General features: G+C 38.2%; 1 protein-coding gene across 2 annotated transcripts in view; it reads left to right on the forward strand.

Annotated features, from left to right (window-relative positions):
* Positions 1-24,073, forward strand: part of PGGT1B (protein geranylgeranyltransferase type I subunit beta) — a 54,478-nt gene that overhangs the window by 26,296 nt on the left and 4,109 nt on the right. For both annotated transcript variants that reach the window (XM_041763642.1, XM_041763643.1), the window contains 4 exons: positions 719-851; positions 6,257-6,302; positions 14,443-14,627; positions 18,822-18,930. In XM_041763642.1, the coding sequence (XP_041619576.1) occupies positions 719-851; positions 6,257-6,302; positions 14,443-14,627; positions 18,822-18,930 (473 nt within the window). The remainder of the gene's footprint in view (positions 1-718; positions 852-6,256; positions 6,303-14,442; positions 14,628-18,821; positions 18,931-24,073) is intronic.

The following is a 24,073-nucleotide window of genomic DNA, read 5'->3' on the forward strand; positions in this document are numbered from 1 at the left end:
TTTTCCTTTCAGTGTTTAAAAGACACGATCTTGGTGAGGGGAAAATTAAGTAGACTTGTAAGATAAATTGTCAGTAATTGGAAATACTATAGAACTCAGTCTTTACCTCAGCCAGTGTATGTGACTAAGTTCTCAAAGTTTCCATATGGTCTTTGATTACTGCCACCTTATCCTTGTTTATAAATAAAGGAATAGATATCAGACTCAGACTGTTACCTCTCTAAAACTAATGAAATAGGTAAAAATTAAATTGTAACACAATATGATCGGTTAGTTAGTGGTTATATACATATACATTTAGAAGAAATTACACATACGAAAACATGGGTTCGGAAATTTCTTACTACCCAGTGGGTCCTAGGTATATTGCCCCCCATCAGTTCTCAAGCTGGTGTGCTATGACTGTCCATGATAGGGACCAAATAAACTTATTCTGTGTGGTGCCATCTGGAAGGAGTAACTGGTAGTGTGTAAAGCTACCCAGATATCCAGAACTTTGAAATAGAGTGGTGACCTAGGGATGATTTTGTGTTATTCAAGTTAATAGTCCTGTTCTTTACTAATAAAAGTAGTATATGGCTTTTAAACCCATATTTAATAAGTTTTTCTGTGAGTTAAGACATGAAGTAGATTGTCTTGCTTCCCCCATCACCCACAAAAAAATAAAAACTAGATTCTAGTGTGGTGTTACCGTAAATAATACTGTTATTACTTTCAGCTTCTGTGCAGTCCCTGAAGGCAGTGAAAACGACATGCGATTTGTATACTGTGCCTCCTGTATTTGCTATATGCTCAACAACTGGTCTGGCATGGATATGAAAAAAGCCATCAATTATATTAGAAGAAGTATGGTGAGTTATGTTGGTAAATTGACTGTTTTAGGTTATTATTGTTACTATATGGAGATTGCAGTACAATGCATGTCTCAGTCGCTCTTCCACCAGAATCTGGAAATAAGGGCAGTAAGATTGCTTTTTGGATACGTTGTGTAATCAGAATATAGAAATAATTGTAAAGGGCAGATTGATTCATTGGCCATTAAAATTTAAATGTAATTTGTGTCTAAGGAAACAAATGTCTTTATTAGAAAGAGATTGGTCAAAAAAGAAGTAAAACCTCAAAGGCACCTGTTTGATAGCCTTTGCTACCAGGGGTCAGTGAAGAGCCCTGGCTAAGTGTAATGGAAAATTATGGTTTCTTTGATGAAACTATTTCTGTATTTGGTGTGAGGTGGGAGTTCCATAAGTCATTGGATTAGCAAGATCCAAATATAACAAGATTGAGCTAACAAAAGATTTTCGGGTCTTTTTGTTAATACTTTTGCATGTGCTTTTTTTTTTTTTTTTTTTTTAATCTAAGGTTTATTTTAAGGCTTATATCAAATAGAAGTGTTACTTTTTTCATGATACAATTTCATCTTTTCATTGGCAATAATGAGAGCTTAGTCTCAGCCAGAGTGATCCTTGTTCAAATGTTGCTTCCCAGGTTTATTACTTCCCAAATATGAGGTTTTGTTTTATAGAAGTTATGTAGATTAGACTGTTTTAGGTTGTTAATTCAACTTTTACTAGTCAGTATTTCAAAATGAAAAATAAGTTCCTAGTGTAATGAAATTTTTTTAACCGAACGTTTGAGTACGGATCAGATTTGGTAGATTCTGCGATAGCAGAAAGAACAGGCCCTTAAAGGAGCTTTAGAGGGAATGGAGATTTATATGAAATAGAAGGATGGGTAATGTGTGTTTTGGCGTTACTGCCACAGAAGTAACACCATGTTCTCCGTGTGTTGTATTTGGAAATACAGCGTATTGATTTGCCCTGCTAGCAGTGTTGGTAACTTTTGATCACCAGTTAAGGTGGTGTATGCCATATTCTTCTCTGTAAAGTTAGCATTATTCTGCTTGTAATTATTCAGCATCTTCTGGCAAGGTTTTGGAGACTGTTAAATAACTTGTCCCTCATTAAACTTTTGTCTACCAGTGTCAGTATTCCATTGATGATTTTCCAGTTCTATCATTTCCTCTGTAATTTTCAGTTGAAATTCTGCTTTTAGAAAAAACTTTCACTTTACATCTCTCTATCATCTATTCATCCATCCATCCATCCATCAATCTATATCAGTTTGAACTCTAGATTCTTGTTTTATCTGGTGTGGGCTATTGCCTGTTACTGTCCTTACTTATTTTGATGGTCACATTGTCCCACATTTAGCCAGTGCAAGCCCCTTCACACAGATGCTTGTGTCTTTTTTTGTCTCACTCCCTTCATTCTTTGAGCAGCTCTTTGCATTCTGGTACAAGATATTCCAGGTTCATCTTCTACTTTCCTGGAATCAGTCATTTCAGCAAGGAGCTCTGGTTCTTACTGGAGAATGGTGTGTAGAAATGAGGATTTGGGCATAGTAGCAGTGCTCCCTGGTGTTGGGATATCACTGCCTCTAACCCTTCTCTCAGCAGGCCGAGCTAGGAAATCATGTATGTGTGTGTATCTATGCACAGACTGCCCCCCTCCCCTTTTACACACATTGCCCATTCTATTTCTTTACCCATATGTGTATTAAAAAACATGAGTCCTGTTGATACCTCAAATTTCAGTTCACCACAGGTTTTTTTGATCTTCCTCCTTTCTTTTTGTAACCCCCTTCTTGGACAGTGACGAGCCTGGTTCCCATCATCTAGGATACATTGACTCTTTTTGTTTTGAACCTGAAGATATATAGTCAAAATACCATATTTAAGAAATACTTGATGGGCGCCTGACTGGCTCACTTTATAGAGGACGCACCTCTTGACCTCAGGGTTTTGAGTTCAAGCCCCACATTGGGTGTAGAGATTACTTAAAAATTAGACCTTAAAAAAAAAAAAAAAAGAAATACTTGAGTTCCTTCCTTTATTCCCCCTCACCTTCGCTATGTTTATGTTATCTGTGTAAAATACAGCTAAGTTTGTTTGGGCTCCATTTTAGTGTTTTTCCCCAATTTTGTTGATTTTTTAAAATGTATTTAATATGTGAAATATTGACTTGGTTCTGAAAGACAGAACTGTACACAAAGGGGTATTCCAAGATGTGTTACTCGTCAGCTCCTGTTCCTTCTGTCTCACCTCTTTCCTGGCTCCCATATTTGCCGCCTTGTTCCCATTCACTCTATAGGGAACCAGTCTCATTAGTATTGAGTTTGTCCTTCCTGTATTTCTTCTTGATGAGCAGATAAGCACATTTTTGTTTCTCCTTCTTTCTTACAAGGTAGCACACTCAAGGTACCTAGTTTCATAGTCCTCTATTGTGTGCATGTACTTAGTTTTTTGAACTATTCTATGCACTTATTTTCCAAATCCAGAGTGTTGAAATTAATAACCATATGCATACGCATTTATGTATTGTTGGAGATAGATCTTCAGAGTTAATTCTTAGTAGTGCACTTGCATGATCAAAAGGGAAATGCATATGTAATTTTATTAGACGTTGCCCATTTTCTCTTCCAGAGGGGTGAACCAGTTTATATTCCTGCCAGTGTAGGTGAGTGCCTGTTTCCACACCACCTCGCCAATGGAATGTGTTATCATTCTCTTTACTTTTTATCAGTCTTGTGGGTAAAGAATGTTTTCTCAGTGTATTTTTGGTTTGTTTTGAGTGAGCATGATCATGTTCTTCACTCCAGATGATACTGAACCAGACCACAGGCACATGTAGCCTGCGGCCCATAGTTTGCTAATGCCAAGTTCCAGTTCATTATTATCCTTTAGGCACTTCAGTTTTGTGTATGTATCTTCATTCTTCCTTTCTTGTCCTTGATCAGTCACTGTTCTCTCTGACCCTTTTTACTGTTGTATCTCAGTTTTCATCTTTTGGCTGTTTTCTGCCTTTTCATCCATGTCACTTCCTGTCTTTTCTTTTGAGAATGTTATTCCTTGGTCTTATTATTCCTTATTTTCTTCCATTTCTTTGCTGAAGTTATTGAACTCTGTTTATTTCCTCCTACTGTTTGTCCTTTCTGTTTTTAACTTTTAGTTTCCTTTGCATACTCCCAGGTGCTTACTTGATGATATGCAGTTGAGTTTGGGGTGCTGTATGACAGTTTCCTGCTTTATGGCCACTTTGAGGAGGCGGGAGCAGATTTTCATATGCTGAGATGTTTTCATTGCATTTGCTATGTTTTCATTTCAGAGTTACTTTATATAGATGTGTCTCTTTGTTTAGTCATTTTGTGAATTTTTTTTTCTCACAAACATTTCTATTTAAGAGTGTACTCTTTTTAGTCAACAAAGTCTGATTTCTTTAATGAGCATTTGTAGGGTTTGATTTTGTTTCTTTTTTTCATGTTGAGGAAAGTGTTGTGTGTTTGATGATTTTCTGGCAGGACAGAGGTTCTCTTGTTTCTCAGGTCTCTGAATGTTGCTCCTTTGAGTGTCTTTTATTACCTGATCTTCAAAGGGCCTGTCTCTGCTTCCTTGTTAACTTGACTCATCAGTCATGCCCTCTGAGCACTGCACACTCTGAAGTCCCTTCCCTGCAGGCAAGTGCTCTGTTCTCCAAGAGCTCATGCAGTTCAGGCAGCGCTCACTTTGCACAGTGGGGCCCGACCGTGGCAGTGAGCATGCCGGCTGCCAAGAGGCCCAGTGATATGAATCATCTGGGGGAGATCACCACTGCTCTGTGACCTATGCCACTTTTTGCCATAACATCAAACTGGAAGTCATAAGTGTACAGAGAATTTTGAAGTGGTAAAGCCAGTACTTAGTACATTATAATATTAAAACATTAGAAATAGTGAGTTAAAGTAATTTCTTTGTGGAAAAAAATATATAAAGAGTAGTTTGAACAGTGCTTGCCTTATTTTCATTTTGTAACTTAGGACAGGGTTTGAGCATCTTTTCTGCCTTGGTAGATGATCAGACTCCTTAAATTTGTAGCAGCTTCCCAACACTTTATCCTTTGTGTTTTCATTGTTGTGAAAACATCTCCAAGAATTCCTTTCCTGTCAGTGTTTTGGCAGTATCCCTTTTGTAGACCGTCTTCATCCCTCCCATCACAGCCAGGTCTTCACTCGCAGTACTCTGCCTTCACGTAGTTCTCCTGATAGCACGTCAGGTCTCTGACAGCACCACCAGCACAGGAGCCCAGGATCAGCTGTGTTTTCTTTACTCTGTGTTTGATCTCACTTTGACTTCTAGTGCTGCTTCTCGTTTCTTGATTGCACTTTGGGTTTTGGTGGTCTGTCTGCTCTTTTGGTTCTGCCTTTTCAGAGAATGTCATGTGGGTTTGTTACTAAAACAAAGGAAGAGACAACACAACCATATGTTTTGCTGTCTGTGCATGAGCTGAATAATATGTGCAGTGACCAGTTACTAACAGATTCTGAAAAAGATGATAGGACTGGTTACTGATTATGATGCACATCTGTATGTAGTGATTTGTAAACTGAGGTGCTAGCAGCAAGTTTGTACTCTGTGCAGTTGCTCACAATTAACTTACCATGGTTTCTGGATTGGAACCATATTGTGTTGCTTAACTAAGGTATGGCACCTGGAATTTGTGCGTATCAGGACTGTACAAAACAAGGACTGCCTGTATTGCACCCTTAGAGTGGACCTTCTCCTTCCCGCACTAATTTTAGATCCGTCTCAGGCCTACTGTTGGCTCCCATCCTCTCCCTCCCTGATGATTTTCCACAGACTTCCCTTGCTCTCTGCAAAAGGGTGTCAGGAGTGTGAGAGGTAACATGCTGGGATTTGATGTTCCTTTTTCTATAGACAGGTAGTTTAAAGCTTGTGCGCTTCCAGCTTCCCTGAGATTTCGGTTTTATATAGTTGTATTGTTCTTCTGTTTTGATTTTGTAGAATACGTAGGGAGATCCAAATTTAGGCAGGCATTGTTATCCTCAGCTACCCACGAGCCTCAAAATAGACCTATTTCATGTTCATAATATTTTATTAGTACAGACTCTTTACATTTTCCTTAAACTTTATGCTCTTGCAAGTAGGAAAATAATAGGATTGGGGCTTTTTATTGGGTAGAAATTGAATATAATAGGTGCCATCTTTGAACAATCTGTCTCAGAATATGCCTACTGTATGCATTTGACTTGGTAAATAAACCAAGACCAGGTACTTGAAGATGCCTAAAACTACTCTTTTGTGGGAAAGGATTTTTAGAAGATAGAGAGAGAAACCAAAAATGGATCAAGAGACCAAAAATGATCATAATGAGGACTTATTTATCATTTCCCTATTAAACTGAACAATGTTTTTCTTTTTCAGTCCTATGACAATGGGCTGGCACAGGGAGCTGGACTTGAATCTCATGGTAAGACATCTTAAAGTAAATGAACGTTTAGTTTCTTTTGTTCTTTTAAATAACATGATGATGTCTTTGACACGAAGGACCCCAGAAGTTTGCCTCAACCCAGGGTTGTTGTCTTTCCTACATCTCCCTTTTAACACTTTTTGTCACTTTGAACATCTTCAAGGTCAGTCATCGGTCAGAAAATATTAGACCAGGATATTCACACTCCTATAATATTTTCTAATTACCTATTTGAGTGTCAGCGCATGAAAATATCCCAGGGTGATTTCTTAAGATAGTGCTGGAAAACAGCAGGTTCTCTTTTTTGGCGTAATACTGGAAGACTAGCTGCACTATATAAAATCAATGAATTTGTGAAGAAATGAAAATGTTTTTTGTACCTTTCTTAATAATCCTTAATCATTACCATAAGACATTTTGCTGCATTGCATATGTTTTAGTACATACATTAATACAGTTTCTCCTTTTACTCTTTGCCCCACTTTGGGCAGAACCAGATTGGTGGGTTGATATACTTAATTTGTTGGCACATCAGTAGCCTGAAGTTTTTCAAATTGAGTATTTCTGTGTAGGAGTTAATAAGCTGCCATGCTCCTTTATTATTGTTTTAATATTTTATTTTTAAGTAATCTCTACAACCAGTATAGGCTCAAACTCACAACACTGAGATCAAGAGTTGCATGCTCTACTGACTGAGCCAGCCAGGCTCTCCAGCCATGTTCCTTTTTTAAAAAGAAAGAGCGTAGATCAAGGAGGCTCTGAGTGAACTCCTTAAGTTTCTTCTGTCATGGCAATCTCTTTGTACTTGCCTGTTTATCCCTCCCTCTGGCAGCATGATAGAGTGCAAGAACAGATCTCAGCCCTGACACCTGCTTGGGACCTGGCCCCTCACTTCGTCCCTCTGAGGATTTCCCCATGGACAGACTAGAAGTAATTGGATCTTCCTTTAATTTTAAAATTGTTGCTAGGATTGTAAGAGATGAGGAGGAAAGTGATTTGTAAACTATAAAACACATATAAAAAGATTTTTTTAAAAAAGGTATTTTTGACATATACTCCTTGACCCCATATCCTTGTAATTCCCCTGAGGCCTTGTCCTATCTGGTCACTTCTCCCTCTCACACATCTTCACTCCCTCCTTCAATGCAGATATTTATGGAGTATATATCCCTAAGGGCTATGTAGAAGACTGTCTTGGTTTTTCTTTTGAAGCCGTACTGTAGTTAGGACACCTTAATTCTTGTGTGTACCTCTATTTGTGTGAGATTGGGCTTGGGGCAAGCTGCAATAGCAGTTCTGTCATTCATCATCACCACTTGGTAAGGAGGGATATGTACTCATAGGTGCACATAGAGGAAATCTGGTGTCTAAGAATTCAGAGAGTTCGTGCTCAGTATTGTAGCGGGTGTTAATGGGCACTGTGGCTGAAGAGACACATTACCAGTACAGGAGACCTGTGGAACTGATGTTCTTGTTCCCAAGAAAAAAGGATTGCATTTGCTGGGACTTAAAACAGAGGGCTGCTCAAACATGATTCTCTCTGACAGATCCAATCGGGGAAAAAAATCTTGCTGAGTCACACTGGTAGTGATTTTAAGTCTGTATGACTTGAGAAGGATTATACCCATCAAGATCATCAGTCATGGACTGTGATTCATGAAGAAAGCTTTTATCTCTCTTCTTTTCCTCTCTAAATTTGATGGGTTTGAGACCTAAAGCTCCAGAGGAGGGCATCCTACTCAGAGTACCGCAATACATACATTAATACACAGGGCTGGTGTCCTGTGAATGGGTTCCAGGTATGTTAAGATACAGCGCACCCTCCACCTTTGGGGCAGCGAAGTAGAGCTGTGTGTCTGGAGCCCCTGGCGAGGTGGCCTCTGACCAGGATCCCCTCTCAGGGTACACCGTGTGCGCACACACATCTGGCATCATGTTCTCTGTAAGGTTAGTTAGGCTGAGGAGACTGCTCTGTAGGCCACTGGTATGGCCGTCCTACCCCACCTCCTCTCCTGTGACCAACACCTCTTCCTCAGAAGTCACCCTGCAGTTTGTCTGCCCCTTCCAGTCTTTTGTCTTCCCCCCTCTTCTTTCTATTGTTAATCTTTTCACAATAGCAGTCCAAATCTACTATTCACCCTTCTAAACAAGTGGCTTGTTCTTCAACTTTCTATATAAGCCTTCAGCAGCTTAGGAAGTTTCTATTATAAAGTCATGAGCGATCAAGATTTCAAACCCATTGTCGCCCTCTCACTCCTCACCTTGTGTTTACTGAAGCACCGGAAACTTTCAGCTTCTTCCCTGCTTTCTGGAAGCATCAGGTTCCTCTTGCCCCACTTCCTTACAAGTTGTTTCTGGCTCCTTCACCATATTGGTGTCTTCCCCTCACCCCCTTACTCAGACCCAGCTTTCTTCTTTCCTTCGAGTAGTTCTCTTTCTGAATCTCCAGGCTCTTGTACTTGCTGTTCTTGTGTATAAAACCCTCCACCCTCACCCCTAGCTTACACTTGGCTTTGTTTCTTATCCCTCAGGTCTTGGCTCAAATGATTATTTTCAATGATCATTTTGAGGTTGCTGACCGCCCACACACACCCTGTCATCAAACCCCCCCCCCCCCCCACACACACACACAGTCTGTTTCCTATCTACCCTTTCTGCCCTCGTTTTGCTCTGTATTCTATCATTTGTGTATTATCTGTCTGTCCCCACAGGAGAACAGAGATCTTTGCCTGTTCCAGTCAGTGTTGTATCTCCCATACCTGCAGCATGAGGCGTGCACTGGGGTGAACCGATGGACCGTCCTTTATTAGTCAGCCCTGTGCTGATGGCTCCCAGAACTCTGTGTCCTTCCCACCTGCCTGCCCAGCACGTCTCCCTCCATACCACTTCAGCGTCTCAGGCTGCACATTTTTTAAACCATTCTTTTCTTCTTTCCTTCTTCCCATGCCTGCATTTGCTCTTGAGGAATGTGGAACAGCTACTCCCAGGTCTACTGGTTTTTCAATCTGTAGAAGCCAGAAGTCCAGAATTCGGGGTGTTTGACCTCATGTTCTGTTTTGTTTTGTTTTTTATTTGCGGTTATACCAGTGTTCTCCTGTGGGTCACCTGCTTATAATCCTTGATCTACAGGGGGAAAGGACTAGAATTTATGATGAGGCAGCTGCTCTGTGCCAGCTACCATTTAGTCTCATTTAATTCTCACACCAGCCCTCTGGGAATAGACATCTTTGTATTATTCACATTTGATCAGAGACCTAAAACCACCACATATAGTAAAGAATAGGGATTTATCATGGGAATAAGCTTGTCCACAACTGTGGAAGAATACAGAGAAGTAAGAGCTTGATGGGGAAGTTGGTGGATTGAGGAGAAGTCACTGGAGCCATCCTGCAGCCCTGGCACAGGTGGACAGTAAAACCTTGCAGGAGAATCTGGAAAGCCAGGCACATCCAGCTGCCAGAGCAGGACTGTGGTAGAGAAGTCTGGTGGGGGCTCTTGCTCCGGCATCTGACTGTGGGTCTTGGGTCACCAGGGCAAGAAATAGGGCAGACATGGCATTCCACATATGTGGGAGAATAAGTACAAGTTGGAATCTGCCGGCACCTCTGCCCTGTCTCTTAGCTCCTAGAACCACAGTCAAGATAAGGACTGCTGTTCCTCTTTCTCCTTACAGATCACACCCAGATTTCTTGGACTGTAGCCCATCCAGGGAAACGCTTCTGGTTTAGCTAAGTTGACATGGTACCAAACCACCACAATAACCATTGTCATTTTACTCAGAGTTGTGACTTACATACTAGGCTCACATATGACTGGGTATATGTCATAGCCTGCTTAAAATCCTGTCGATGCTCAGCAGTGCTTTTCTGCCCGTGTTTGTGTCCCTCATTTTAGTTATTGTCCACTTCCAGCCTTGCTTTGTAGACATGTGTGTGAGTGACCCCTTCCGTGTTGCATTCCAGGCTGCAGAGAACATGTGTTTCCCAAATTTTCTCACATGCCTTTTCACCTCTGGACATGGCTAACATTCTTCCCTTGCCTGAAATGCTTCCGCTTCCATCTGCTTCTCCTCTTTTTCTTTTTCCAAACCTTGAGAGTTTTCCCATCTTCCTGTGGCTGGTTCCATTCTCCATAAAACTCTTCATTGTCTCTTGTGCTGCAGCTTTGAGCAGTTCCTCCTTTGGAGTAATACCTGGCTCATGCCATCTTCATGGCACTTACCTGTTTGCCTGAGCTTCTTTGCTATGTTGTGAGCTGGTATGTCTGATTCGTATCTAACTCCACTTGTCTTCATACATTGCGGTTGTCCAGTAAGTATTTGCTTATCCTCTACCCCACTCGGCATCCTGAAGCTCAGGAGGCTGAGTGTGGGTTGCGTCCTTCTGCTACAGTTCATCGGCTCTTCTCGCACAACTGTTTAGCTGAAAGCCCATTTGTCCTGTATACAAAACAGACACATGATACCCTTCTATGCTGAGATCATCAAACGGGAGGATTCCTTTTTGTCCTAGTGAGTCTCTTAAGCCCTGGCACAGTTGTAGGGTAAAGCATTCCTGTGTTTGAAAGAATTGGATTTATCTGCTTTCCTAGGATTAAAGCTCTTTTTTCTCTCAGGATTCAGGATATAACAATAATACTTAAGATAAACTAATTTGATTGCATGATTCTTCAAAAATATCTCTACTCCTTAATCCAGAAGAGAGGGACGCCTGGGTGGCTTCGCAGTTGAGCGTCTGCCTTTGGCTCAGGGCGTGATCCTGGAGTCCCAGGATCCAGTTCCACGTCAGGCTCCCTGCATGTAGCCTGCTTCTCCCTCTGCCTGTGTCTCTGCCTCTCTCTCTCTGTCTCTCATGAATAAATAAATAAAATCTTTAAAAAAAAAAATCCAGAAGAGAAATATTCAGCTCTTTGGCCTAATTTCATGTAAGCATTCAGTTTCTTGAATTTTCCTCACTTCACCTTTTCCATAGGGTATTTGAATATAAAATGGTATAGTTACTTTTATTTATATACCTAGTTTTTGCTTTCTATTTTAGCTGTATGGTTGTTAGCCATCTTAAATTACGTATTTCAGAGCATACAGACTCCTTCAGATATTTTGATACATGCAAATAAATACAAGAGAATGTTTAAAAGTGAGCTTTAACCTTATGGGAGCAATAAGCCTAATACCTGTTACACACTTAAAATGTCAGTAAGTCTTTGTATCCAGGACTAGAATCAGGAACACCTTCTTCACCCCACCCCCAGGAGCACTGAGATCCATTGTTAGAGAGAGCCTGCCTCTCTGGTCCCTTCCATCTGTGCGTCTTGTGACTATGGTGTTCTGCCCACATGAATCATCTGTGTGATTGAAGCATCTCACTTAAGTTGACAAACTCAGCAATGTCCATCTTTCTCGTATTTGCATGTACCTTAATATCACATGTTGTAATAGCCTTCAGGAAAGATATCTTTGTTACCCAAGATGTAATGAACACAACTGAACCTTTCTTGATGAATTCAGATAATTATAAGAAGCAGTTTTATATTGTACTTTAATGTAATGATGTAATATTCTTTTTTTTTTTTAAGATTTTATTTATTTGAGAGAAGGGGTACATAAGATGGGGGATGGGGAGGAGCAAGAGGAGAAGCAGACTCCATGCTGAGTGTGGAGTCTGACCTGGGGCTCCATCTCCCAACCCTGAGATCATGACTTGACCCAAAATCACGAGTTGGACGCTTAACTGATTCAGCCACCCAGGCATGCCTGTAATGATGTAATATTCTTGAAATGTTTTGAAACTTATGGGAGTCATTGATGTAACCTTGTTTAGGCCTCTGGAGGCTAAATAGAATATGAGTTCCTGTGCCTACTTTTTTTAATGGTATTTCTTAGTTATTAAAATGTTACCTGTCTTGTTTTGCAGTGTTTGTATCTGCATCTAATACTGTTCTAACTAAATACTGTTAGCCTAGGTTTTTAGAACTAGTTTTTAAGAATTTTGTGTAAAATAAGATACTCTCGGGTAAATGTTGGTAAATGAATTTTAGATTAGGGGATCCCTGGGTGGCGCAGCGGTTTGGCGCCTGCCTTTGGCCCAGGGCGCGATCCTGGAGACCCGGGATCGAATCCCACATCAGGCTCCCGGTGCATGGAGCCTGCTTCTCCCTCCGCCTGTGTCTCTGCCTCTCTCTCTCTCTCTCTGTGACTATCATAAATAAATAAAAAAAAAAAAAAAAAAAGAATTTTAGATTAAAGCCTAGACTGTGCGGTAAGTGTTTTGGCTACTTAGAGCTCAGACTTACTTCAGAAGTTATCATTGTGCAAAGCTGGTGATTTGGGCAGCGTGGAGAGTATTTTTACTTTAAATTGTGCCAGTTTGCTTTAAAGCATTCTAACAAGTAATTTGGAGAGTAACAATTAAATAGCTCTTTTTATCTTTTGGTAGTTTTTTTTTTTTTTTTTTTTTTAATGTTTTATTTATTTAAGTAATCTCCACACCCAACATTGGGCTCAAACTCACGAACATGATATCAGGAGTTCTATTCTCTTCCGACTGAGCCAGCCAGGCACTCCTATTTTTTAGTAGTTAATAAGTACATGTTATCTGTTGGAGACTTTATGTTTAATGATGTAATAATACCTGAAGTGATGGCCAGGTTGTCATGAAAGAGAAATTGAAATCAGTGGGTCACTGAAGAGGAAATAAGATTGGTAGTTGCTTAATAGGAAATTATTCTAAACAGTTATTGTAAATTTATTTTTCTGTTTTAATTCACTCATGACTGACATAGATCTCCCAAGTCACTGGGAAAAATTCTGAAGATTAAATAGTTCTTACTGATAGTGGCCTTTTTAACGGGATGACTACCTTGAGTTTTCTAGAGGGAATGTTCACTTTTCCTTTGCCAGAGACTGCATCCAGGACATACAACAGAAAAGAGAAGTTGTAGAATGAAGCATATTACAAACAATCCATTTCTGTAGCTGAAATTAATCAGTAGGTGAGGTCACAATAAATTGGAAGTGTAAATGTTTTCATATTGTTTGGACTTGACAGTAAACATTGCCAGTGGAAAGTGTTGTTTCTTTTCCTTTGTGGAAAAATAGTGGACTTTTCAATTCCTGAGGAAAGGAATCGCCTTTGAATGCCATGGTCACCTGTTGCTGCTGTAACATTTTGCCGCGGGCTTAGAGGTATAAAACAACACAAGTTTATTCTCTTATAATTCTGGAAGACAGAAGTCTGTACTGCACTTTACAGGGCTGGTTCCTACTCTAGGCTCCCAGGGAGAATCTGTTCCCTTGCCTCTGCCAGCTTCTGGATGTGTTGCCAAGCCACTCCAGTCTGCTTCCATAGTCACATCGCCTCCTCTTTCTGTAATCCCCCTCTGTCCCCTTCATGAGGACACTTGTGGTTGCATTTAGGGCCCACCCAGATAATCCAGAAAAATCTCTCTGTCTCAGAACCTGTAATCACATTCACCAAGTCTCTTTTGCCGTGGGAGGTAACATTGATGTGTTCCAGGGATTAGGACCTGGACATCTTAATCTTTGGAGGGCGTCATTCAGTCTCCCGCAGTGAATGAATACTCATCTCCTTCCTGACAGGCTCTTCTCTCTGCCCCCAGTACACTCTCCCTCATCCCTTGCTCTGACTTTCCATCCTTACATTTTGTAAGCTGAGTAGGTATCATATGTACATATCCGCTTCTAGCTTGTCTGTGTTCTATGTGAAAATTTGTGCTCTGGGGCAGATAGAACCACAGTTGACGAGCACTGTGCATGTGGTCTTGAAGGGAACGGAATCAGACTTGGGCAACAGAGTCCTGGACAGGAAGAAGTCATCCTTGGTTCAAGTGTCAGCTCCTCCAGTAAACCATGTAATTTTGAACATGTTCCTTAGCCTCTAGAGTCATCTTTTCATAAGTAAAATATTTTTTACGACTTTAAATTATCTTGTTTCATCAAATTAATATTGAAGACTTCAGTGTTTTGTGATTATTTTAAACGTATAATTAGTCATCTTCACAATTTATTTTACTGATTTCCAGAATTATATAACCATTGTTTTTTTTTTTCTCCAGCCATTTTATACTATTTTCCTAGGCATCTGATTTGAAGTTTGAAGTATTGTGTGGTTTTGATTAACAGGAGGATCGACTTTCTGTGGCATCGCATCACTGTGTCTGATGGATAAACTAGAAGAAGTTTTTTCAGAAAAAGAATTGAACCGGATAAAGAGGTGGTGTATAATGAGGCAACAAAATGGTTATCATGGAAGACCTAATAAGCCTGTAGATACCTGTTACTCTTTTTGGGTAGGAGCAACTCTAAAGGTAAGAGAAAAAGTAAAATTGAGAAACCTAAACTCTATGTTGATACAAACTGTGCTTCAAAAGGTTTGATCTTTGTAATGTTCATTAAATACTGTTAAATTTAGACTGCTAAGATTTTCTGATGCCCCAGCAAAGCTAATTTAGTAATCTGTTGTGCTACTTGAAAATTTTCATTCTTATAAAACTTAAGTGGCTGAGAACTTAGATAAGAAAGGATAGCATACAAAGTATAAGGTTGTAAAAATCTTGTTACTAAAATGGCTCGTAGTTTATCTAGAGTAAGGATCTGTCTGAACATGATACCAGCAAAAGCTTTATGGGAAGTTACTAATCTTATAAGAGAAACTATGGGTTTTTCCTTTGAAAATGATTCATGGTTTTTAATTTTTCATTGATTTGCCTAACCCTTCTATATAATTTACTGATTGACATTTGCACATTTTTTCCCATCTCTTACCTTTTGACATACCTAATTTCATGAGGTTACTAGCCACTAAATTCCTACAAGTTTGCTCTATCTTAAAATTGCCTTTTCACTTTCAAAATGTATCACCTAATTGTGATATTTGGCAATCTGACAAAAGTCTGTGTTCATCTTTTATATAATATCCTAATTTTTTCTCTTAAATTCTGAAAACAGAATGATTTAAAATGAAGACAGTATATCTCCCTCTCTCGCCTCACTTCTAGTACCATTCTTCAAGTGTACCACTTCAATTTTTTTTTAATTATGGGAAATTTCAAACATATTCTAAAGTAGAATAGTATAACAAACCCCTGTATGTCCACAGCTAGACTCAACAGCTTTCATCCCAAAGCCAGCCAGTGTTATCCATATTCCAACTCCCTTCCGTCCACCTCACTGTATTATTTTAGGGTAGATCCCAGATACCATTTTTTATATTACCTGGAAATTTTTCAGTATGATTCTTAACCAAAAAGAACTTTCTAAGAAACAGAACTGTAGTGTCATTACTACATCTGCAAAGCCAGCCATAATTCCTTGATAATATTTTGGCCAGAAATTATGTATATTTCTTTTTGCATCACATCAAGAGGCACATAATCTCTGGTTGTCTCCTTTTGATCAAAAGGCTCCAGAGTTGTCAAACCTGATTTATCCCGTATAAAGTTCCCCATCAGCTTTTTTTTTTTTTTTATGGTGACAAAATATACATAATGTACTACATATCAGTTTAACTATTTCTGAGAGTATAATTGGGGTGGCATTAATTACATTTACAATGTTGTGTAACCCTCACCACTGTCTTTCCCCAAAACTTTGATTTTCCTCAGTTTGAACTCTGTCTTCATGACCATTCTCCACTCCCTCTAGTCCCTGGTAATCTCTATTCTGCTGTTTTTATGAATTTGCCTGTTCTTGGTGCATCATGTAAGTGGAACCATATGGTGTGTCCTTCTGCATCTGGCTTACTTATTAGCTTCTCATAACACTCTCAAGGTCCATCCATGTTACAACACATAGCAGAATTCCATCCCTTTTTATGGCTGAGTAATATGTTGTTACCAGATTTTATTTATCCACATATCTGTTGATGGACACTTTAGTTATTTCCATGTTTTAGCTGTTGTGAATAAGGCGACTCTGAACATTGGTGTACAAATAACTGGGTTTATGCTTTCATTTCTTTTGGATATTTACCTAGGAGTGTAATTGCTGGATCATATGGTAGTTCTACGTTTAACTTTTTGAGGTACTGCCATACAGTGCAGATGTGCACCATCTTACATCCCTACTAGCAGTGTATGAGGGTTCCAGTTTCTTTATACCCTCAGCAACATTTGATTTTCCTGTTTGGTTTTGGTTTTTATAATAGCCATCCCAGTGGGTGTGAAGTGCTATACTCGTGGTTTTGGTTTGCATCTCCCTAATGATTAGTGATATTGAGCATCTTTTCATATTCTTATTGGCCATTTGTCTATCTTTGGAAAAATGTCTATTCAGGCCTTTCACTCACTTTTTTTAAAGATTTTATTTATTTATTCATGAGAGACACAGAGTGAGGCAGAGACACAAGCAAAGGGAGAAGAAGCAGGCTCCCTGTGGGGAACCTGATGCGGGACTTGGTCCCAGGACCCCGGGGTCACTACCTGAGCCAAAGGCAGACAGACACTCAACCACTGAGCTACCCAGATGCCCCACTTTCACCCACTTTTTAATCGGGTTTTTTTGTTGTAAGGTTGTAGGGAGTTCTTTAAGTGTTCTGAATATTAATCCCTTATCAATGTATATAATTTGCGAATTATGCTCTCCCACATGGAGCATGGGATGTCTTTCCATTTATTTAGATTTTTAATTTCTTTCAGCTCTATTTTATAGTTTTCAGCTTACAAATCTCTCCTATCCTTGATCAGATTTATTCCTAAATATTTAATTATTTTTATGCCATTATAAATGGAATTGTTTTCTTAATTTCTTTTTGGATAGTTTGTTGCTGTTGTATAAAAATCTCATCATACAGAATCATTTTAGTGGCCATTGAGGTTAACACATTTTAATCTGTTACATTATTCTTTTTGATGCCATTTTTAGCAAGTCAAAGCCCTTTGAGTAGGTTCTTGAGTCTTTTTGATGGACAACTTTCTGAAAGCAACAACTTTTAAACATTTTAAAATTTCTTTTTTTTTTTTTTTAATTTATTTATGATAGAGAGAGAGAGAGGCAGAGACACAGGCAGAGGGAGAAGCAGGCTCCATGCACCGGGAGCCCGACGTGGGATTCGATCCCGGGTCTCCAGGATCGCGCCCTGGGCCAAAGGCAGGCGCCAAACCGCTGCGCCACCCAGGGATCCCTAAAAATTTCTTAATTCTTATGGATATCACCATAAGTTTAACTGATTTTTTTGGTTTTTATAAATATTTATTTATTTTTAAGTAAGTTCTACACCCAACATAGGGCATGAGTGCATGATCAACAGCCAGGCGTCCCAGCTTAATGGATTTCTTGAGTTCTCTTTAGACGTTATTTTTGATTCCTAACTATGAAGAATGAAGATTTAGCCTCCCTTTTTTCAAGTAGATTGTTACTCATTCTGTATTTTTTGGTCCTGAACCTTTTCTCTTCCCCTTCCACTTTCTAATTCTGTCATATTTTCTTTACTTTTATAATACCAAGTTAAGTAACATTTCTATTTTATTTAGTAACAATATGCACATATTTTATACTTTCCCTGTGGGTTGATTCTAAAATTTAAAACCCAAGAATCAACACTTAGTACGATCATATAAATATTGTTTATTGCTAAACCAAGTACAGTGTTAAGATTATAGTTTCTTCTTAGTTAATGACCCATAGGCCACTGGCTGGAAAATATTTCTAGCTGATGGATTCTAAAGAGTCTCTTTCCTTTTATTGTATGGACTAAATTAAAATAAATAAGTTTGTTTCTTATTTGTATCATAATTCATTCAGGCTTTTTCTTTTTGAGAAATAACACTGCTTTAATCACTTATATCTTCTATGGCTCTTTCTGATTTATTAATATACCTTGTGTCTTACAGGAATTTTTTAAACTCTCTTGTCTACTGCTCCACACCCCTTTTCATAGTTTAATTTATCCTTTATTTTTGTCTATTTAATGGGATCTTGAGAGACAGAGTAAATATATGTTCTAAGTCTTAAAGCTACATAGTTTTTTACGCTAAAGTTATATTTATATCACCTATTACCTTTCCTGGTTTTTAAAGAGCTACAATTTTTTACTGTTCTCAAGTAAAACTGTCTCTAGCATCTGGTTAATAATTTTTGTTTCTCTTTTTTGAAGTATTTTTGGTTCAAGTTACTACCAGTTTATAACTAATATCTCAAAAGCCTGTCTTAAGAATTAAAATATATGTAGATAAATTCTCCTTTTCAAAATGACTGGTTAAGTAGCACAGATTGGTAGAGTTGTGTTTTGAACCTAGCCAAATGTGATGCAAAGAGATTTGTTTAGGCATGGCTTCAAAGAAGGAAATAGTGAGTAGATCAAGAAAAGGAGAGTAGTTGTGATCAGATGATAAAAATGACAATAATGTGGTTGACTGATTCTAAGTGCTCAGGTCCCCGAGAGGCTTGCTTTGAGAGCCTTAGCTAAAGAAAATCATATTTAATTGATGTATATCTGAAAATTGAGCCAAAGGTCAATATGAAAGCTTGATGTTAGTAAATTTATATTTGTCCTGTCATTTCAGCTTCTGAAAATTTTTCAGTACACTAACTTTGAGAAAAATAGAAATTACATCTTATCAACTCAAGATCGCCTTGTAGGGGGATTTGCCAAGTGGCCAGATAGTCATCCAGGTAATTTATTTTTTATATGAATCTACAACAACTTTACTTTTTGTTTATTTCTTGAGTAGACCTTCAAGTCATCTTTGTTAGAAAGGGCATAATATAGAAAATTTAGCTACAAGAGTTTACCTTTTTAAAAACATATTATTTAAATTTAAATTGTTTAAGTTTAGGGGAATTTAGCATGTTGAGGGTTGTGACGGAAGGGTTGGATTATCAAGATGTATTGCTATAGTATGCCTTTTTTGCCAAATATTTCATTTACTAATGTTTTATTTCATTTGAGGTAATAAGGCAGATGGCCTGAATGGGCCCTGTCCAAATAAAGAATCATTTGGCCCATCCAGAATCTTAAGGATTATTAGCTGTCAGTAGAACTAAGTAGAATAAATCACTAAGTCCATAAGGGAATCTGTTCTTACTCTGTTCAGAAGCCATTAAATCAAACATCTTTAATTCTGAAGATAGCTGTCCCTCACTGTACACACCCTTCTCTGAATTTCAGCAGATTCAAGTTATTTTTTTAGAAGAATACTTTGCTATCTGAACTCCGTATCATTCACTGTCTAAATCTCAAGAGCCAAATCGATTCAGACAGTGTTTTCCAAACTCAGGAATAGCAAAAAAGTAAAGAACAAAAGATTCTTGTATTTGAACTGTGCCTGTCCACTTAGAAATGGATTTTTTTCTATAAGTATTATGCTGTACTGTGAATGTATTTCTCTTTATAATTTTAAAATTTTTAAATTTATTTTTACAGTTTTCTTTGTAGCATTTTCTTTTTTTAGCTAACTTTATTGGAAGAATACATTGTATAATATATAGAACATAGTAAGTGTTAATTGACTGTTGATGTTACCAGTAGGCTTTCCTGTGAACAATAGGCTGTTAATTAACCTTTGGAGGAGTCAGAATTTCTTTGTGAATTTTCAAATGCACAGGAGGTCAATGATTATAACCACTGCATTGTTCAAGGGTCAATAATGACATTTCTCAAAAAAATGTGGATAATTCTGCCATTTCCCAAACCTAGACATACTTTATTCCAAGCTGTATACCCTGATATAAAACAGCCTGCTCAGTAACTACATCGATGCTGTCCACAGGCTCCTTAGACCTAGGCTGCCAGCTGAGCTAGTCTTCATTCTCCATCCTGACTCAGAACTTGAGTGGCAGAAGGACCAAGTTCAGGTCTACGATTCTGCAACTGTTGGACTATTAATCTTACTGCCTCTATAGTTTGGTCCCCCTCACATTGACACCATGTGTGTGTACGCATGCATGTACGCCTTCACCCACATGTGTGTACATGCTTGAATGAGAGGAGAGAGGCCAAAGCTTTCCTTAGACTCGCACAGGGATCTCTGATGCAAAAAAGGCTGAGAACTTCTCTAAACTCTTCTCATAAATCTCTTATCATTGAGAGTCTCTAAGCACCCTGAGGTGGTTCTTCCCCATAGCACACAAGGCCCTCCTGAAATAAGGCTCCTCCACCTCTAGCATCTTTCTCCAGGCTACCTGTCCTTCTCCCTGATGTTTTCACCTGTAGCAAAAGGGCTTTATTTACAGCTTCCCAAAAAATCAATTTGAAAGTTCGTTATAAATAATTCAGAACATTTCTTCTCAGGAAGGGAGACAGAACATAAAGACTCCTAACTCTGGGAAACGAACTAGGGGTGGTGGAAGGGGAGGAGGGCGGGGGGTGGGGGGGAATGGGTGACGGGCACTGAGGGGGACACTTGACGGGATGAGCACTGGGTGTTTTTCTGTATGTTGGTAAATTGAACACCAATAAAAATTAATTTATTAAAAAAAAATAATTCAGAACACTGACATTTTTGATAAGCAAGTTGACAAAATATTAGCTTTACTACATGAACGTAGATATAAGGAATGATTGTTTTTACAGCACTGAAATAGAATCATGGTTTTTACTATTAGTTTAGAACCTCATCACATCTATCATAGAACTGCTACAGTCATAATATATATATATTTGAATGAAAATAATAAATATGGGGCTCATGAAATCAGATTATTTTACCTGAAGTGAACAGAAATATTTCCTCACATCCATACTTACCTATATTTTCATGCAGGATATGCTTCTTTTTAGGAAAGGTACGGTGCTTTTAATTTCTACAGCAAAAGAATATTTTTTTCCATTTTTATTGAGAAATCATTGGCATACATCACTGTGTAGGCCACTGTGTAAGGCATACAGCATAATGGTTTGACTTACATCTGTTGTGAAATGACTACCACAATAGGCTCAGCTAGCACCCATCTTCTTATAGAAGATAAGAGATCTTCTGATCTCTTATTAGAGATTCAGAAGAAACAAAATAGTGAAGGGCAAACAATTTATTTTTGTGATGAGAGCTCGTAGGATGAACTATCCTAACATTCCTATATATCATAGTGCAGTGTGAGCTGTGGTCCTCATGTTCTGCATGAAACCTCAGTTCTTATTTATTAGTGGAAGTTTGTACCATTTGACACCCTTCTTCCAATGCCTCCTCCCCCCAACCTCCACCTCTGGTAAGCATAGGTCCTATCCCTTTTCTTCTGTGAGTTTCGTTTTTTTGTTTTTGTTTTTTAGATTCCACATAAGTGGGATATTTGTCTTTCTCTGACTTCATTTCACTTAGCATCACACCTTTAAGGTCCATCCATGTTGTTGCAATAATAGGATTTCTTCATTTTTATGGCTGAATCCTATTCCATTGTGTATGTATATACCACAAAGTCTTTTTTTTTTTTTTTTTTTTTTTTTTTTAAGATTGTATTTGTTAGAGAGAGGAGCACAAGCAGGGAGGAGAGGCAAAGGGAGAGGGAGAAGCAGGCTCACATTTGAGCTGGGAGCCCCACACAAGGCTCAACCTCAGGACTCCAGGATCATGATCCAAGCCAAAGGCAGACGCCTGACTGAGCCACCCAGGCACCTGTATACCACAATTCTTTATCCATTTATCTGTTGATGGATACTTAGGTTGTTTCTATGTCTTGGCTAATGTAAATAATTCTGCTGTGAACATGGGGGAGTAGATAACATGTTAGTGTTTTCGTTTCCTCTGAGGATATTACTGGATCATGTGGTAGTTCTATTTTTAATTTTTTGAGTCTTCTCTGTACTTTTTTCTATAGGGACTATACCAATTTACATTCCAACCAGCAGTACACAAGGGTTCACTTTATCCATAAACACATCAGTGTTTGTTATCTCCTGTCCCTTTGGTGATGACCATTCTAATAAGAGTGACATGGTATCTTACTGTGGTTTTAATTTGCATTTCCCTCATAGTTAATGATGATCCAGCATCTCCTCATGCATTGGTTGCCCTTTTGTGTATATTCTTTGGAGAAATAGCTATTTGGATCCTTTGCTCATTTTTTTTTTTCTGTTGAGCTATATGAGTTCTTTATGTTTTTTTTTATGTTCTAATTTCTAAAGCAAAATAATATTTTTAAATTTGGTATCTGTAACCATAGCTATAAATGTTAGAACAGTACCTCAAGAAAAGTGAGAATTGTCTTGATGCCATTGGTTTTCATCAGGGCTTGTACTGTTTTACCAAATGGTAATAGAGAAATGACAGTATCTTAGCATGTATGGCATAAACATACTTGAAATACTTTTTGAGTATTTACAATAGGTTTTGTTTTTAAGATTTATTTATTTATCTTAGTGAATGAGCATGAGTGGGGTAAGGGGCAGAGGGAGAGAATCTTCAAGCATACTGCCCACTGAGCACAGAGCCCACAAGGGGCTTAATCTTACAACCAATAAAATCATGACCTGAGCTAGAACCAAGAGTTGGATGTTTAACCAACTGAGCCACCCAGACGCCCCACAATAGGTGTGTTTTTTTTTTTTAATTCTTGAAGCTTTTTTCTAGCAGTCAGTTGTTAATATTCGTGTAAATGCTTGAATATAGAACTTTTTACAGATATGGTAAAATGTCTTCTGAACTTATACACCACAGAGCATAGAAAGTCTGTGTCTAGTAAATTGAATATATGTGGAAAGACCTGTTTAACAGAGTCTAGGAAAATCATTTTTTTAAGAGTTTTTAAAATTAGCTTATTCTTGGTTCTAGTAAATTTAGTAACAGAATTAATGCAAAGCAATTTTATATACATTTATAGAAGAAAAACTTAATGAAAAGAATGAACTTTCATTATGAGGAAACTAGATATTTTAGCATCTAATATGCTTGAATACACCTACGGATAAGGAAGATTAAAATAAAAAAAAAACTGAGATTTGAAACAAATCTTGATTCATTGGCTTTTACAAAAATCTTTGCAAAAAAATGTTTTATTTTTACATTATGTAGAAAGTAGATGATCCTATTTTATGTTATTCTGGATCGATTTTATTTCTCTTTCAGTTGTATTTTTTCCTAGAAATGTTTCCTCATTTCTAGACAGTAAAACATAATGTCGTTTTGTGCCTTTTGTAATTTTAGAATAACTAGAAGGAAACTTTCATAGTATAGGGGAAATCAAATTTTTTTGTGGTCTGAAAATGAGAGAAAAGTGAGCTAAAAGAAACCTAAGCATTCCCTGAGAAGACATGAAAGGGGAGTGACATGGGCCTCACAAATAATCTTGAGTAGGCACAACTCTCTCATCACTCCTGTTTTGAAAAGTAAATGATACTCACGTAAGTAAAACTTTTTCTTTAATTCTTCTGACAAAGTTTGAGTTGGTAAGGTGTCTGAACTTCAGTAGCTCTTGCCTTAAATGATGGCCAGTACAAAAATAGGAAAAATGCTTGATGACTACAAAATCTGTTTTTTGTAGTATGCCCATAACTGCAGAGCTCTGAGCTCTTCAGAGTCCGTATAAGGCTGTCCAGGAGGAACAGCCATGTGATTTCTGTGGCTGCTTGAATGCAAGAGGGTCACTGCCCCTTGAAAGATGGGAAACAGTAGTGAAGCCAGTATAGAAGAAAGATTATGGTATTTATAACCACAGGGAATGTAAGTTTGTTTTTACTGTCAGGTCAGACATTTTTTGGATGACTGACATTCCCCTAAATAGAAAAACTAAATATGGTGCAGCATTCCACAACAGAGTATTCTGTTTAGACCTCTTTCACTGAACACAGTATGAAGATACTTTGGTTATGGAAATGTCAGAGGTA

Source organism: Vulpes lagopus, chromosome 7 (genome assembly GCF_018345385.1).
Source record: "Vulpes lagopus strain Blue_001 chromosome 7, ASM1834538v1, whole genome shotgun sequence".
Taxonomy (NCBI): Eukaryota; Metazoa; Chordata; class Mammalia; order Carnivora; family Canidae; genus Vulpes; species Vulpes lagopus.